Consider the following 19417-nt stretch of genomic DNA (forward strand, 5'->3'; position numbering starts at 1 on the left):
TTCACATATACTATCTACTTGATCCTCGACAATACCACGAAGTAGACATTATATTCACTTTGCAGATGATAAATGCAAAAATAAAGTAACTCAAGGTTTAAAAAACACATTAAAGTGGCTGAGCTTAGAGATAAATCCTATCCAGACTCAAAATCCCAGCTATCATGAATTTCTAACAAGTTCCTATTTTAAAAATAAAAGTTTAGAGTTCTTTGGTGATGCAGTGGGTTAAAGAGTCACAGGTTCAATTCCTGGCCAGGAACTTCCACATGTTGCAGATGTGGCCATTTAAAAAAAAAAAAAGTACTGTTCTTGAGCAATGAGGTAGATACTGATCTAATAATGAAGCATTCATCCCTTTAGTCAACAAACATTTACTGACTACCTAAGATACTGTGCTAAGTGCTAAGGAGTGACAGGATACATTCTAACACATTTTAGAAAGATACTTCTGACTCAGCAAGAAGGATGTGAGGGGTGAGGACTGCTACAGCGATCCCGGCAGGAGACAGTAGGGCCATAATGAGGAATATATATTTCGTCTCTATCCCTGGTTCCCAACACAGAACTTTTTAATTTTATGAGTGGTGGGGATGATAGCTATCTTACATAGTGCTTCTAAATCCCCTGGAATTTTCTGGGTGTCAGAAGTGTCTTCATTCTTTTTCTTTTCTTTTTTTTTTTTTCGCTATTTCTTTGGGCCACTCCCGTGGCATATGGAGGTTCCCAGGCTAGGGGTCAAATTGGAGCTGTAGCCACCGGCCTACGCCAGAGCCACAGCAACGCGGGATCCGAGCCGCGTCTGCAACCTACACCACAGCTCACAGCAACGCCGGATCGTTAACCCACTGAGCAAGGGCAGGGACGGAACCCGCAACCTCATGGTTCCTAGTCGGATTCGTTAACCACTGCGCCACGACGGGAACTCCAGAAGTGTCTTCATTCTAATAAGGCTACTCTTGGTGGGTTCCTGGTGGGGGCTGGTCACCAGAAAGACTAAGCCTCCAGGGAGAACAGAGAGGCTAAAGATTGAATTAACAATTGATCAGGCCTAAATGATGAAACCTCCATTTAGAAAATCCCTAAACTACAGGGTTTGAGAGCTTCTGCATTGGTCAACACGTTCAGGGGCTGGGAGGCTGGGACATCCCAACTCCAAAGGACAGCAGCTCCTGTGCTTGGGACCCTTCCAGACCCGGGCTTATGCACCTCTTCACTCGGCTATATCCTGTACCATTACTATATTCTTTTTTTAAAAAAAAAACATTATTTTCTCAGTTTAATTTAATTTTTATATTGAAGTATAGTTGACTTGCAATGTTGTATTAGTCTCAGGTGTTACAGCAAAGTGATTCAGTTACACATATACATATATCCATTCTTTTTCAGATTCTTTTCCCATATAGGTTATTACAGACTATTTAACTTACAAAGGTGCATGCACCCCTATGCTCAAAGCAGCACTACTTACAATAGCCAGGACATGGAAGCAACCTAAATGTCAACAGACAGATGAATGGATAAAGAAAATGTGGTGTATACAATGGAATATTACTGAGCCATTAAAAAGAATGAAATAGGAGTTCCCGCCATGGCTCAGTGGTTAACAAATTCGACTAGGAACCATAAGGTTGTGGGTTCAATCCCTGGCCTTGCTCAGTGGGTTAAGGATCCAGTGTTGCCATGAGCTGTGGGGTAGGTCGCAGACTCGGCTCGGATCCCTCGTTGCTGTGGCTCTGGCATAGGCTGGTGGCTACAGCTCCAATTTGACCCCTAGCCTGGGAACCTCCATATGCCATGGGAGCAGCCCTAGAAAAGGCAAAAAGACATTTAAAAAAAAAAAGAATGAAATAAGGTCATTTGCAGCAACATGGATGGACCTAGAGATTATCATATTAAGTAAAGTAAGTTAGACAGAAAAATATAAATATCATATGATATTACTTATATGTGGAATCTAAAAACATGATACAAATGAACTTATTTAGAAATCAGAAAAAGACTCACAGACTTCAAAAACAAACTTATGGTTACCCAAAGGGAAAAGTGGGGGAGGGCAGGATAGATTAGGAGTGTGGGATTAACATATGCACATGACTATATACGAAATAGACCTACCAACAAGGACCTATTATATTCTTTATAATAAACCAATAAACAGAAGTGTTTCCCTGAGTTCTGTGAGCTGCGATAGCAAATTACCAAACCTGAGAAGAGGGTAATAGGAACCCTGATACACAGCTGGTTGGTCAGTCAGAAGTACAGGTAATAACCTGGGACTTGCAACTGATATCTGGAGTGGGGGCACTATTGTGGGATAGAGCCCTGAACTTGTACGGTCTGTGCTAGCTCCAGGTAACTCGTATTAAAACTGAACTGTAAGATACTCAGTTGGGGTCCAGAGGGTTGGAGAAGTGGTTGGTGTGGAATAACCACCATACATGCGGTGTCAGAAGTGTTTTGAATAAGAAATCATGGTTTCCTTGTAGACAGCAGATGAGATTATAGAGTAATGAGAGAAACAGGAATTCAGAATAAGAAAACTGAGACAATCAAGGAACACACTGGCCATGGAAGGAGAAGGAAGACAGCAAAGTAGACACATACACTTCTGCCTTGGATAAATGGTACTGCCAAGAAACAGAGCTGAAGCAGGGCTGAGGGAGAACTGGGCTTAGTCTTTAAAATGCTGAATGAGAGAACTGACAGATGAACCACACATATAATGTTTAGTATATCAGTGGATACTCAGGTTAAAGCTCAAGTGTGAGACTAGGGTCAGCAAATAAAGTCTGGAGTTTTCGACACACAGATGGCAATTACCAGTGAAGCCGTGATGAAGGATGAGGTCACCCCAATGTATAGAGTAAGATAACGGATGAAAGCACAAATGTGTGGGGAGTTCCCATTGTGGCTCAGTAGGTTAAGAACCTGACTAGTATCCATGAAGATGAGGATTCATCAGTGGGTTAAGGATCTGGGGTTGTCATGAGCTGTGGCGTAGGTCATGGATGCAGCTCATATCTCGCGCTGCCGTGGTTATAGTGAGGGCCTGCAACTGTAGTTCCCATTCGACCCCATATGCTGCAGGTGTGGCCTAAAAAGACAAAAGACGAAAACAAAAAAACACAAATATGTGCAACACTAGCATTTAAGAAACAGGCAGAGAGTTTGGAACCACAGTGGAAAAGGAGAAAGAAGAGTCACAGAAGTAGGAAAAGACCAGAAGAGAGTAACGCATCATTAAATTCCAGGGGCAAATGTCTCAAGAATGATGGCATGGCTAATTTGTCAAATACTGCTGAGGGGACAAGACTGAAAACAAACAAAGAAAAACATTAAGGATACAAGTCCACTGGACTTAACAAGCAGCCTGTTAACTGCCTTGGCAAGGACAGATTTTCAGGAGCCTGACATGGCTAGAAGCCAGACTAGTTGATGAATGTGTGGGATGTGAGCTGAATGTAGCATTCTTTCAAAAAAAAAAATAATCTGGCTGTGAAAGCAGAAGACGTGTGGTGAGAAAGAAATATAAACATGTTTTGTTCTGTTTGATTCTTTTGCTTAAAGTGCTTATCTAAATCCCTCCATGAAGCGTGTGGGAAAACAGATGCTTAGACACTGCTGGTAAGACTATAAAGTCAAAGTTCAACAACGAAGTATTTATAAAAATTCAAATTCTAAATATCCTTTGACCAAGCAATTCTACTTCTGCACATTAACCTCTTAAATATGCATCTGTCCTTCTAAATGAAGTGAGCAAGAATTTGCAATATAGCATTGTTTATAATAGCAAACCAGTGCAAACTACCTAAATATCTATTAAAAGAGATCAGTTAAAATTTGGAAAAAATTGATGAAATGGAATGCTCATTCCATAAAGCTCATATACGACTGATACCCAAACCTATCAATAACATACCGGAAAACTTAGTCTGAGCTCACTCATGCAACTGGAGGCAAAAATCCTAAACAAAATCATAGCAAACCAAATCCAGGAATTATAAAAAAGAAATCAAAGAAACACTGTAAATTAACTATATTTTAATTAAAAAAAATTTTTTTAAAAAGAACGCATCATGACCAGATTGGATTTATTGTAGGAGTGCAGTGTTAGTTCAACATTTGAATATCAGGTTAACTGTAATTTACCACATTCTCCAGGGAGAACTTCTATGTAATCATTTCGACAGCTGTAGAAAAAGCACTAGCTAAAATCAGGCATCTATTTATGTTAACAACATCATAGAAGTTAAGTGTCCTCAACTCCACAGAGCATGTACACCAGAAACCTACGGCCCACAACAGGTCCAGGGATGAACTACGAGGAGCGCTCCCTACAGAGTCAGGGACAAGACAAGCGCAGCACTACCACACAACCTGCATTCACGGGGTTAACAGACACGAAAAACACATAGAAGGCATGAGGACTGAAAGGTCAGAAACAAAAAAATCATCACTATTTACAGGTAATAACTGTCTGAAACAAAATCCTAGCAAATCTAAAAGTTATAAGAATAAAGTTTTGACAAGGTTGCTGGAAATAAGATGAATATCCAAAACAGCTGCTCTATTTACACCAGCATAAGAGAATTAGAAAATGTGATTTTAAACAGACGCTTATCAGAGGAACAAAACCCATAATCCTACAGTTATAAATCTAACAAAAACTTGTATAAAAACCTTTAGGAAAAAAAAGAAAAAAAAAAAAAAAAACCTTTAGGGAGAGAACTGTCAGACTTTACTGAAAGATATTTTGAAGAAATAGATCCCCTTCAATTTTTGATAAATCCAGTGTAATTCTAATAAAAACTCCAAGAGGGCTTTTCCTGGCACTTGACAAGCGAAACTTAAAAAGTATACAGAGGAGGATAAGCTTAGGGAACAGTCAAGAAGATCATGATGAATAACAGTATGGGGGGGATGGGGGCCTATCTAACCATATGTCAAAATTACTTATAAAATCACAGAAATTTGGACAATGTGGTACTGACACAGAGAATGAGAACTAGAGAAGAAAATGTAGACCCCTCACCAGATTGACATATACACACACACACACACACACACACACTTTATATATATATATATGTATGTATATATATATATATATATGTATATATATATAAAATGTGTGTGTGTACATGTGTGTGTGTGTGTATTCACACTGAAAACCGATAGAGGACAAAGGTATCACTGAAGATCAGTGGGAAAGGATGGCTATTCAATAAGTAATGCTCAAAAGGGTATTCGTAAGGAAAACAAATCTGATCACCATCTCAAAGGCTGTATATATAAAATTCTTCCAGGTGCATTAAAGACTATGAAAGAGAAATCGCTTTATAAATTTGAGATAGACAAGGCTGCCAAGCCAAGATATAAAAGTATAGGACATAAAGAAAAAAAATTAAGCTCAACTACTGTAAAATTGTAAATTTGATTTTTAAAAAGATATAAACAAAGCAAAATGACAAGCCACAAACTGGAAGATAGTTATCACATATATCACCAAATACATTAGAAACTCCTAAAAATAAATGACAATATCCTAATAGAAAAAACTGGGCAAAAGGCACAAATAGCCAATTCATGGAGGAAATAAAAATGGCTAATAAACATATGAAAAATGCTTCATCCCACTGGCAATTTAAAATTAATATAATTTGCAAATTAAAACCATCATGAAATGACATTTTACACCCACCAGACAAACTTTGGCAATGATGTGGGACAAAAGATCACGCACCACTGATGGAAGTACAAATTGGTACTATCACTTTGGAAAACAAGTAGAACCTAAGAAAGCTAAAGGGGACATGCTCAACATTATACTAGAATATACCAGAAGACCCCTTTGCCCAAGTGGTATACCAAGAGAGGGTAGGTGGTACTAGAAGGAGTATTTTACCAGTGATGCTGCCAGAATTCCCACGAACGTTATATTTAATAGTAAACGGATGTTCCACGGGCTTTACTGCTGTTTTTGAAGTCTCAGCACTGCACCACCCTCTCATTGCTTCTACCTGGGATGAACTCTTTGTTACTACTCACTCCCTTACATTAAGAGACATGTATAATAATGTCACATCAGCACCATTAATCCAGGAAAAAGACTATAAATAACACACAGTTATTTGCCAATGGAGAACAATGAATCGTGGTATATTCCTACCATGAAAATGAAATGCATGGATCAACACAGTAAAGCTGGTGGGAAAAAGCAAGTCACAGAAAAAATAGAGATCGCAAGATACCATTTTCATAAAGTGCAAAGGTAAGCAGAACTACCTTTTAAGACTTTATACGTATAAGCTAAGTGTATAGTGAAAAGCAAGACAATGAGGCAGTGTTTCCTTCAGGGAGTCTGAAGAAAGGTGCATGATAGTGTCCTGCTGGTATGAGTAATGCTACCTTTTTAAAAGTTGGATGACAGACTCGTGGGTGTAATTTTACTACTGTTATGTTCAACAACTTATATATGTGTGCATTTTTTTCTATAAAACAAGTATTTCATCTTTCATAAAGTTTTTAATGAAAACAAGAATAAAGAACTCGATGGACAGGAGTTCCCGTTGTGGCTCAGTGGTTAACAAATCCAACTAGGAACCATGAGGTTGCGGGTCTGATCCCTGGCCTTGCTCAGTGGGTTATGGATCCGGCATTGCCGTGAGCTGTGGTGTAGGTTGCAGACGCAGCTTGGATCCCGTGTTGCTGTGGCTCTGGTATAGGCCAGCAGCTACAGCTCTGATTCAACCCCTAGCCTGGGAACCTCCATATGCTGATGGAGCAGCCCAAGAAATGGCAAAAAGACACACACACACACAAAAGAGAGAACTCAATGGACAGCAAGGACGAGGCAGCAAGTGCAGACTACTCAAGAAGCGGGTTGATGTGGGACTGATCAAATAACAAAATCAAAACCTTTTATTTTTAAAGACCAAGGGACATTTAATTTGTTTGTAGACAAAGGGAAATGGAACTAGAAGCAAAGACTGAAGAAACAGGAAAGAAAAATACAGGTAAAGTCACTAAAAGCTGCTGTTTTAATTATGTTCCTTATTCTTTTGGGGATCTTTGGGTTAACAGAACTGCATCCTTAAAAATCAGGAAAGACACCCTGAAAAAAACAACCACAGTTTAGTCTCTTTCCTCAGTAATGTAAGGACAGTGGAGGGGGACAGATCTTAAGTCCTAGCAATCATCCAGAAGTCTCATCTGCCTGTGTGCACTTCATGGAATACTGATGTGTCATTTTTCATGACTGCTGTCTTTACCACCGCTATTCCAGAGCCTATCGCTCCTCAGACATCAGCAATAACTGACATGCTTTAAGCCTTACCTGAAGAACCCGGTCAATGGAGGCAACTGGATGCAACATGATGAATAATATGAAAACATACAAAATAATCACAGACACAACAAACAAATCTGAAAAAGAAAGGAAAACAATTAAATTAGGGAGTTCCTTCAAACCCAACGGCATATATAAAGATTATAATAACAATTGGTATCCTGTCAATCCTAAATTTGGTTTTGAACACTTCTATTTAGGTTCATCAAGTATATAAAATGTGTGGTCTATGATATTTCCTAGAGTATAGCGCATCATGAAGGACTCATTTATGTAATGTGAAAATAATCAGCATTTTAAAAAATGAGATAGACCTTTATGGACATTTACTTACACTTCTCACAGATAGCTACTTTATAAGACAAGCCAAAATATAATACACAAACAGGAGGCTAGATTGTGTACAGCCAAATGAGATTAGCTTTCAAAACAAGTATACAATGACAATTACTGCTGACTGTAAAAATGCTGAATAGTATGCATTCTCAGTATTAGATATGTTATAATCCTAAACAGAGACATTCTATGTTGAATATAAGTATATTTCTGAGTCCCACTTTTTCATTAATTTCCTCTGTGAAAACATTTCCACAGAAAATGCCAGCTAAATCCCAGAAACTGAGCTGATCTACTATTTTTAAACGTGGGCTAATCCTGTGGCTGGCTGTGGTAGTTAGGAACAGTAAATTCTATCCATTAGCACTTTGCATCAGTTTCCTAACGCAAAAATAAAACCCCCTGCTCATGGTCATTTTGTTACCTGTGTACATACATGCATTCACATCATGTATACAAACACATCCTTATATAATGAACCATGAGCAAGGCTCAGGAATAGTCTCAATTATATTGACACTGTCCCCCCCCCCCAACTTCTCCCCCTTTTTTCTTTGGTCTGGATATTTATTTCTAAGTTCCTATTTGAGATCAGCTTCAAACCCAAACTTTACTATGACTACATATAACCAAAACTTCATCAAGAAGCCATCAGACTGAGTAAAGAAGTTTAATACAGGAGTTCCCGTCGTGGCGCAGTGGTTAACGAATCCGACTAGGAACCATGAGGTTGCGGGTTCGATCCCTGCCCTTGCTCAGTGGGTTAACGATCTGGCGTTGCTGTGAGCTGTGGTGTAGGTCGCAGACGCAGCTCGGATCCTGCGTTGCTGTGGCTCTGGCGTAGGCTGGCAGCTATAGCTCCGATTCGACCCCTAGCCTGGGAACCTCCATATGCTGTGAGAGAAGCCCAAGAAATAGCAAAAAGACAAAAAAAAAAAAAAGAAGTTTAATACATTATTTACAGACTATAAATGAGTGGTCTCAATATTTTTAAATGTGAAAGTCATTTGTAAATATGAAATTTGTTAACATGTCAGTTCAAAACTACAGGCCAAGAGTTATTATTCTATAGAAACAATACTGTGTTTTATATATATGTGTGTATTTATTGTTTATATATATTTGTTCTAGCAACTTAGACTGAAAGTTACGCTAACACTCTTGCAGAAAGTGGGGAAATATTTTTACTATGAGCCACTGACCAAAGGGATGAAAAATTTGGAAACCACTTAGATGAAAAAGGAATTTTTTCCTAAATTTTTATTTTTTTCAAACAGTCTACTAAATTGCAAATAGGAAATACAACATTCTATCCAATAAATGCAGCAACAAAAATAACACTTGTTATCCATCCATTCAAATATTTATATACTCAGTTAAAGAAAATGTGTTTGGAAAGTGCTAGTTGGAAGTAGAGAACACAACACATGTACACAAAGACAAAAACAGGAAAAAAGGGAAAAGAATAAACCTAAAAAGAAAAAAAAAGTCAGAATGAAAATGCCAAAGAGACATAGAGACAGAAAAGGTTTTGTTTCAATAAAGGAATAGCCCATGTTGAATGTTTTTTAAATGCTCCTAAATTTTTACAACAATAAGCAAAAATAGATCTACAATCTCGCCCTGACATACTGCCAGAAAAAAAAAAAAAAACACTTTCTCAATCTCAGAAACTTCTTAACTACCTCATCAGTATTTCTCAAATTTTTATCTTTCTTCTATAACCATCCTCTTTGATTACACCTTTAAAAATCTGCCAAGATTTCCATTTGAAGAAGAAAATAATTAAATCTTTCTTTTGTTTAGCCAGGGGAGAAAAAGAGGCACTAGTCAAAGGAATTTGATAGGGGAGTTGGATAGCTAACAGATTTATATAACCACCAAAATGGAAAGACCAAATAAGGATTTCAACCAAGAGTGGAAAAAAAATCAGGTATTTGTTGTGAGGGGTGAGTTTCCAGCAGCCTACACTCTCAGCTCCTGCATTCTCCTGGCATAGTCAGTGCTTCCTTAGCATCCTACTGAAATACAAGTAATACTCTTCACCAAAGACAGATATCAAAACAAATTCTGTATTGGTAGTGATTGCTGGTGGAGGGAGCTCAAGTTAAAAGATTTAGATTCTGTTTCAGATGCTGCCACAAAGATGTGGGAGCATCAGCAAGTCATTCAAATTATTTTAACTCTAAAATGGGGATAGGATGAGGATCCTGTAGGAAAGAGTAAACTTAAGTTATTAAGTATGTTCCAGCTATGGCATCACAGAATTGCTGTTAATGATACAAGTTCCTTTTGATGGAATAAGGCATTAAAGTAAGGTACCATAAAGCATTTCCTTCACAGTAAGAGACTCAAAAATAAAAACTAACACAGAGTGGAGTTCCCGTCATGGTACAGTGGTTAACGAATCTGACTAGGAACCATGAGGTTCGATCCCTGGCCTTGCTCAGTGGGTTAAGGATCTGGCATTGCTGTGAACTTTGGTGTCGGTCGCAGACACCACTAGGATCCCGAGTTGCTGTGGCTCTTGCATAGGCGGGTAGCTACAGCTCTGATAAGACCTCTAGCCTGGGAACCTCCATATGCAGCGGGAGTGGCCCTAGAAAAGGCAAAAAGGCAAAAAGGCAAAAAGGCAAAAAAAAAAAAAAAAAAATCATCTCAAGATAGAGTGACTACATTACACTGTCTAGATATCAAGAACAGCAACTGGCAGGTCCCTGCAAAAATCTATTATCTGTTTACAGTGCAGGAGAAAAGAGCTAATGTCAACCTTAACCTTTCCTCCACTCTTTTCCATCTGTATTCATATGCTACACTGTATATCACCTTATACAGCAATATTTTGTCATTTCTTACTTTCTTCTCCACTTTTCTTTCTTTACTCATCAGTACCAACTACATTCCAACTTCAGTGACAGACGGAGACAGACAAGATGTGAAAATTGGAAAAACATGTACATGTTGACTTTCTCGCTCCTACTGCATTTTCCAGGAGGCCTGTTTTATGATGGCATGCACTTAGGTATCCACTGACAGACACGCACAAGCTGCTTATAATAAGGACAAAGGCTTTGTGGCTATATTTCTGCTAAAATATAACTTTTAACACATGTTCTGAAATTAAATAAGAATATGAAATATTTTAAGCCTTTAATTTTTAAGAAGTTTTCCAAAATAACAAAAGATGCATTTAAAAAAGCAGGCAATTAATAATCTTTTTTTTTTTTTTTTTCTTTTTGCCTTTTCTAAGGCCTCTCCTGTGGCACATGGAGGTTCCCAGGCTAGGGGTCTAATCAGAGCTGGTGCTGCCAGCCTACGCCAGAGCCACAGCAACACCAGATCTGAGCCGTGCCTGCAACCTACACCACAGCTCACGGCACTGCTGGATCCTTAACCCACTGAGTGAGGCCAGGGATCAAACCTGCAACCTCATGGTTCCCAGTCGGATTCATCAACCACTGAGCCACAAAGGGAACTCCCTCCTTGAAGTTTTAAAATACTAAGTTAAAAATAAAATGTGTATTAACCTGATAATAAGGTAACTTAAGTTATGAAGTCCTCTTAAAAGTAGAGTGATAAGCCTTCTATGCAAGGCTTTTTGCCCCACAACATGGTTTGAACATGATTCTCAGTAATATAGTTTCCATTTGTTAGATAAAAAAAGAAATATCAGTTCTAGGAGTCCCTTGGTAGCTCAGCAGGTTAAGGATCTGGGATTGTCGCCACTATAGCACAGGTTGGATCCCTGGACCAGGAGCTTCCACATGCCATGGGCATGGCCAAAAAAAAAAAAAGATAAAAAGAAAAAAAGAAATACATATCAGTTATTTTTAAAGTAAAAACAGGAGTTTCTGTTATGGCTCAGAGGTAACGGACCTGACTAGTATCCATGAGGATGCAAATTCGATCTCTGCCCTGCTCATTGGATTAAGGATCCAGCACTGCCGCAAGCTACAATGTAGGTGGCAGATGCAGCTCAGATCTGGAGTTGCTGTGCCTATGGCATAGGCCAGTTGGTAGCTGCAGTTCCAACTGACCCCTAGTCTGGGAACTTCCATATGTTACTTACGTGGCCCAGCCCTAAAACAAAAAAAAAAACAACCAACTAAAAACAGATTTCAATTATTATTGGTACTTACAGTATTTTTGTTTGTTTGTTTTCTTTTTTGGCCAAACCTGTAGCATATGGAAGTTCCTGGGCCACGGATCAAATCCAAGCCACAGCTGTGACCTACACTGCATCCTTAATCCACTGAGCCACAGCAGGAACTCCCTGGTACTTAGTTTTGAACCGTCTTACCTGTTCAAAGTATAAAGTAAAAATCCTGCCCTACAAACCAGAGGGTAAAAGTTAAGCTAAATAAGATACTGTATAAATATGCTTTTGCAAACTCTAGCATGAGATAGAGATACGAGCAGTTATCACTCCTATGCTACATCCAAATCTGTGACCTGACATTCCGCCAATTACCACACAGGAATTTCTTTACAACAAAAGAATAACAACTGGAGTTGCCATTGTGGCTCAGTGTAACAAATCTGACTAGGAACCATGAGTATGCAGGTTTGATCCCTGGCCTTGCTCAGTGGGTTAAGGATCCAATGTTTCCTAGAGCCATGGTGTAGGTCGCAGATGAGGCTCGGATCCTGTGTTGCTATTGCTGTGGCTGTGGCATAGGCCGGCAGCTTCAGCTCTGATTCCACCCCTAGCCTGGGAACTTCCACGTGCTGCAGGCACGGCCTAAAAAAACAAAAACAAAATAAAAAATAAAAAGAATAACTGCTATTCACCAGAATACTGCAACTCTCAGGATCCATATGAAAAAAAAGCAGTTAAGTTGTTCCCTATATTAATTAGCATAGTCTCAACTTTTAAAACCAGCATTTTACATATAGAATGATTTTTTTCCAAAAACTCTAATTGTGTCAGTCAGAATGCTATCTCCTCTCTGCCACAGGCAGACCAGCTCACATAGGCACAAGCCTCCATTCTATTGGTCCTTTCTACAGTGGATGCAAAGGTAATAGAAATGAAGAATTCCAAGTGAATGCTTGCTGGAACAGCGCCAAAAATGAGAAAAGACAAGCTGGTGCTGGTGCAGACCATCCAGAAGGTATGATACCCACTGTTCCCACTGAGAAACCTTGCTTCCTGCTTCTAATTCGAACTCTTTTTGCAATGGGCTGAAAAAAATACAAGCTGGAGCCAGAAGTAATAGGATGTAAAAACCAGGAATGTTCAGAACTGCTGGCTTTAATTTAAAACTTAGGGTGGCAGCTACCATGAGAATAAAACACAATATACATCTAAATCACTAGGTTCATTCTATTTGTAAAGATCTATTTTACTTTGAAAGGACAGTTTTAACTCTATTCTTACATTATGTTTATAGTACGGAAGCAGGATGGAGATCATAACAAATGCCAAACTTACAATTCTTGTAGCAAGGCTGCCTGAAGGGTTTTCCTTTTGAAAAGGCAATTGCCACTATGAGGTACTGAAAACTGGAGATAAAAAACACTGTGGTATTTTCATAATTTTGAATGTTATGTTTATCAAGGTCAGTTTCATTGTACAAAGATGAAGAATTCCAATATAGGCTTCTTGTTGTATCACAGACACTAAAATACACAGAAAAAATTTGTATTAGCGAACACACTATCCTCCAAAGGAAACCAATTTTACTTTCTGTCATATTCCAATCAGTTACAAAGTCAGAAGTAAGAAACTACACTAATTAATTAGCCCTCTCACTGTGAATAAACCCATCCCCCACTTTTTTAAACCTAGGGAGTAATTATTAGCATAATAAAGGTAAACAGACCTGCATTTACCTATATGTATAATTAATTGAAATAATGTTATCATAATTTGTGAACTGGAAAACACTCTGTTCATAAACATACAGAAGATGCACTTAATACTTTTTCTTAAACTTTTTTCTGGTTTTAAAATATTCCCCAAACTGGGGGAGGAAAAGTTAGAAACACAAATCTTCTGGATTTAGGAAAGACCCTCCCCCCCAGTGATTAATTTCAACTTTCTCATTTTACAGAGAAGGAAAACAAGGCCCAGGAAAGAAAAGCTTAGCAGCAAATGAAGAAAATGGGGGAGCTTCCATTGTGGTGCAACTACAAATCCAACTAGTATCCATGAGGATACAGGTTTGATCCTGGCCTTGTTCAGTGGGTTGGGGAGATGGGCATTGCTGTGAGCTATGGTGTAGGTCGCAGACATGGCTCAGATCCCACATTGCTGTGGCTATGGTGTAGGCTGGTGGCTGTAGCTCCAATTCCACCCCAGCCTGGGAATTTCGATATGCTATAGCCCTAAAAAGCAAAAAAAAAAAAAAAAAAAGGAAAGAAAGACATTGGTCCAATGTCCCCATCTTGGTTGTGATTACTGGGACCTTGCTAGACCACATTCCTACAGATAAAGACAAATATATAGACCAAATTTAAGGGCTTAATGAAGCTGCATGCAATTTTTACATAAATTTTAAACTTATTTTTATATGCATATATATTACACATTTTTAAAAATGGATTGACCAACTTACTCTGACTGTGGACGCCACTTTTTATACCAAATCTGCTGCCTGACCCAAAAAAACCCCAAAGATTGAAATCCAATGCAGATGATGATCTGAGACAAAACGGAGAAGAGAAGGGCCCCAGATATAAGACCTGAAGGTGGTCTTTGTGCCACAAGTTCCTTCCAGGCAGGATTTAAACTCACTACATTGAGAAGAAAGAGAGGAAAAGTTTGTATCTAAATTGTCAGTACAAAATACATAATCAGATTCATTTAGGAACTAAAAAAACCTGTTTTTGGTCTATCAAATCTTTAATATGAAAAATGTCCAAAAATCAAGCCAGATACCATACATATTTTAAGTAATCTGTAAAAAAGTAAACAAGTTAAGCTTTTTCAAAAATGTCTTGGGAGTACTTTTTATTTACATTAGTCCATTGACATTCAAAGGAAACACTAGTTCTAGTAAAAAGAATACTAAATACAAGCATATGTCATCATCACTCATATGTTTAAGAGTTTATTTATCTCTGAATCTGTAATTGCAAAGCTACTGTGAAAACCATATATTTCTTCCTCTTGAGAAGACAATAACAAAGGCTTGAAGCTATAGAAACATAATAGTAACATAAAAAAGGCCTCTGATGGCTCATTAAGATCATTTCCACCAAGTTTCTCCACTGTAAAGTTTCTATTTTTCTCCTAGTAAAAGCTACTGAGACTATAAAAATCCTGTTCCTTATCAACTTTCATTCACTAGTTTTAGCATTCACTAAGGGCTGTCAACCTCAGTGCTTTTCAATCAACATGATTTTTGCCCCCAGAGAACATCTGGCAAAGTCTGGAGATATCTTTGGTTGTCACAAATGGGGGAATGTTATTGGCATCTAGTGGGTAGTGGCCAGATACATGTAAGCAACCTATACCACACAGAGCAGCCCCCCACAATAGAGAACTAGCCGGGCTAAAATGGCCAAAATCTTTCCAGGCATGGTATAAGCCAATCATTCTTCTATATTCTTAGTTAGCTTAGTTTACTGTAAGGAAGAGCTCTCCTTTCTCTCCCAATCATTTACTTATTTCCAGTATGGACTTATAAAATTTTATTTAAATAGGTCCTATCTCATTACCACCATTATTTACTTTGATGTTACTATCACCAATACTGAAACAAACGAATGTTTTGTCTCCTTATATGCCATACTCAGGAGGACACAGCATCACTTCTTTGATATTCCTGCCAAGAGTGCATACCGAGTCTAATGAGAATATAGCAAACAAACCCGTAATATTGGACTATGTTCTCTCATAAATAGCAACGTCAAGAAGCCCCAAAAAAGGCTGACGTACTATTATTCTGGATTAAAGATGGCTGAAGAGATGTGATCACTAAATGAAATTTGTAAGCCTGTACTAGATCCTAGGCTAGAGGGCTGGGGGCATGGGGGCGGGGGAACAGGCATGAGGGACATTATTGGGACACATGACAAAATTTAAATATGAGTATGGATTAGGTAATATTGTGTCAATGTTAAACTTCTCAATCTTTATAACAGTGTTTAGCTGTGTAAGAGAATGACTTTATTTGGGGCAATATATATTCAAACATTCAGAGGCAAAGGGACATGAGAATTTGAATTTACCCTCAAATATTTCGTTAAAAAAATGGAGAAAGAATACAAAGGGGGAGGGCAAACTGTAAACAATGAGTAATAAAAGAACATTTAGGAATTCTCCTTGTGGCTCAGTGGAAATGAACCCAACTAGTATCCATGAGGATGTGGGTTCGATCCCTGGCTCTGTTCAGTGGGTTAAGGATCTGGTGTTGCTGCAGCTGTGGTGTACGCCGGCAGTTGCAGCTCCAATTCGAACCCTAGCCTGAGACCTTCCATATACTGCCCCTGCACCCTTAAAAAAAAAAAAAAGAACATTTATAGAGAAAAGGGAGAGAGATGCCCTGTGTTACAATTGCTCTTGAAAATTTACCAAAGTTAAAAAGCCACACTAGAAAATTTCATATGCTTTAAGACCAACAACAAAGCAAAATACTCACTTGTAAATACCACTACCAAAATGATTGCCAGATCAATGAAGAGAAACTGGAAGTCTCCTAGGTTACTTAAGATCTACAGAAGGAATGTTTAAAAAATAGTTTTTAGGAACTATTTTTATAGCACCACTTTTATACCATTTCCCCTGGTTTTATTGGATTTTTCCTCTCTGGTTTTATCCCCCCTCTCCCCCAACAATGACAACTTCAAAATGACACTTGGACCTGCTTTAAAATGGAATATATTTGCCTTTAAATTAATGAAATATAACATGTTTTCAAGATTCAATTTAACATATTAGTATAAAAATTCAGTCAACAAAAACCTTTTAAAAGTTTTTTAGCAAAAAGAAAACACAAACTCACAATATTCAACATTATTGAAAATTAGTATCTTGAAGCTTCCTTAATATCTACCACTATCCCTCCTAAAACTTTCCACAAATGGTAAAAAAGGGGATAGTTGTACAAAGATTCCTTGTGATGTCACCAATTTTCATGTAGAGAAAAATCTAAAGTGAGATCACTTCAACTACAAAATCCATGGAGTACCTAGGGATACCCCCTATTGACACTTTTTCTCCAAATGCATAAAGTCCTAAAACTACAAATGAAGTATCTTTTCCTCATTCTGGCTTTTCCTTATAAATAGTATAGCAAAGTTAACTGTGATTCTAAAATATGCCACAGCTTGATATTTTGAAGAGTTCTAAAAAAGATGTCCAATTTATGCTAAAGGCAAAAAGACAAACAAACAAAAGCAATCATCTTTTATTCACAAGGCTGAAGTCACAGTTACCGGCCTTAAGGAAAAAACTATTCCAGATTAATAAGATTTTTAATTTGCTACCTGAAATGCAATTAAACTACAGGAAAATTTATAAAGGTTAGTTATTTAAGTTCCACAATTAATAGATGCATTAAAAATGAACTGTATATGCTCAATATCTTAATTCAAAGGTCAGCACTAAGTACCATCTCTGTAAGCAATGTTATACTCACAGAATACAGTAGAGTAACACTGAAGTACTGTATAATGCTGTACAAAGCCATAAATTTAAACACACAGAAGGAAGTCATTAAAGCAGCACGGCCTTCCCTGTGAAAACAAATGTTGGCATGTGAACAGAAGCATTCTAAATGCCTCCTCCAAACCACAATTACATCTTGACAGAGGAACATCAACATTCAACAGTTATAACAAAGCACTTTTCTACCAAAAGAACTAAAGTCAAGGCAGAACTGCAAGAAATGAGGAGCAGCAATCAATCTGTTGCTAAGGAGTTACACATCAAACATGCTAACATATCATTAAAACAAATTCATGTTACTTTCTAAAACCTGTGTTCTCTATTATTAGAGCAAGCCACAAAGAGATGGGAAATTTTTCAATGTATACTACCTGATGAGGTTTGGCACACAGGAAATACTAGGAGTTTTGGAGGTAAAGGGAGATGCCACCGAAGCCTCGAGCTCTGATAAGGAAATGCCTCCATGTGCCCTCTTCAGAGCCTAATGGTTTGAAGAAAAATGGCTTGAGTTTTGTGCATGTGACTTGGGCCAGAGAAAGAATTATAAATCACAAAATCTATACTTACACCACAATCATTTGCACCATCACCGCACATCCCAACAAAGTAACTACGAAACAAAAATTAAGATTATGATGTATTTCTTAAAATACACAACTAAAATTTAACTTAAGATTTCTCCAGTACAGTATTATGAAAAGCTAACAGACCAAGATTCCTCCACGAGAACTAATGAATCTTTTCATTACAATGACCACAGGCATGGTGCTTTGCAAACAGAACCAGCCCACAAGTCAAATGACCTGGGTCATTAATGCAAATCAGGTTACCATTCTGGCTTCTCAATTTCCTAATCTTTACAGCAAAGGACTTGGGCCTGCATAGTCTTTAGTAAACTTACTCTTAGGGCAATCTGCAAAGATTTCTCCCTTAAAAACTTGAAACAGAATTATTTACTAAAACTATATCATCACTTCTATCAAGCTGAGTAGTAAATGAACATGGATATCACTTAGAAAAGGAATGGTGGATGTTATACTTTAGCTAAATGAGCAGGTGAGCTTCTTTTAAAGAGGCACTTATCTGCCTTACAGATGACAAATTCATAGACATGAAATATTAGTTACGTTTCTGGTTTTGAAAACAAAACCACAATTCATAAAAATTAAAAAGCAAAACCCAAAACCTACATACTTACTCTACATTTTGCAAAGCTTCTATTAACTGCGTCTTCTGATCAGGAGCCATACGAGCAAACACAGTGCCATGCAGCATCAACTGGAAAAAAATACGAATTTCTTTAAAATACCATGCACGATTTATTCATGTGAACACATACATAAACCCAATCACTAACCTTAGGAACAAGATCTTGAAAATGCTCCAGTATCACTGAAAATGATTTTCCATTCATTGCAAAGTGATAACGAGTCACCTGAAGATCCTCTAAATTATCATGGACCAATTTAATTGGAATAGCCTATGTATAAGACATTCAGAACAATAACACTTAGGCAGCCCAAACAGGTAACACAATTCTATTTTAAATATATTTGATCCAAAACTAAATCCTTTCATTTGATATTTTACACAAGGCACTGAATATTTAACATTTAGTGAAAACAAAAGAAAATTCAACTTTAAGGTAACCTTTCCACGTTGTTTATTTAAAAAATAAAACTTAAGGAAGGCTAAATATCAGCTTCAATTTGAAATCAAATATTGAGCGGAATATTATGAACTACTGCATTATTTACCACTACTTTTAAAATTGGATAGATATTTTGAGATTCTTACACTTTAAAACTGTGCTTCTCAACTTTGGCTAAATATCAAAATGTAAACACTGAGATACCTGCCTCTGCCCCTAGTCCAAGTGAATCAGAATCTCTGAGGACACTTCTATGTGGAATCTAAAATATGGCACAAATGAACTTATGTACAAAATGAAGAGACTCACAGACAGAGAACAGACCTGTGGTTGCTGAGGGGGGAGGGGGGAGGGAGTGGAATGGACTGAGAGCTTGGGGTTAGTAAATGTAAACTATTTAGAAAGGAAAAGCAATGAGGCTCTACTGTATAGCACAGGGAACTAGATCCAGTCTCTTGAGATA

General features: G+C 37.8%; 1 protein-coding gene across 5 annotated transcripts in view; it reads right to left on the minus strand.

Moving 5' to 3' along the window:
• The window catches only part of ATP13A3 (ATPase 13A3), an 84331-nt gene that overhangs the window by 12944 nt on the left and 51970 nt on the right, over positions 1-19417 (minus strand). For all 5 annotated transcript variants that reach the window (XM_021070069.1, XM_003483301.4, XM_021070071.1 and 2 more), the window contains 9 exons: positions 18661-18783; positions 18502-18581; positions 17871-17913; positions 17675-17784; positions 17275-17371; positions 16276-16348; positions 14248-14425; positions 13122-13309; positions 7340-7428 (listed from right to left, as the gene is read on the minus strand). In XM_021070069.1, coding sequence (XP_020925728.1) covers positions 7340-7428; positions 13122-13309; positions 14248-14425; positions 16276-16348; positions 17275-17371; positions 17675-17784; positions 17871-17913; positions 18502-18581; positions 18661-18783 — 981 coding nt within the window. The remainder of the gene's footprint in view (positions 1-7339; positions 7429-13121; positions 13310-14247; positions 14426-16275; positions 16349-17274; positions 17372-17674; positions 17785-17870; positions 17914-18501; positions 18582-18660; positions 18784-19417) is intronic.

Source organism: Sus scrofa, chromosome 13 (assembly GCF_000003025.6).
Source record: "Sus scrofa isolate TJ Tabasco breed Duroc chromosome 13, Sscrofa11.1, whole genome shotgun sequence".
NCBI lineage: Eukaryota > Metazoa > Chordata > Mammalia > Artiodactyla > Suidae > Sus > Sus scrofa.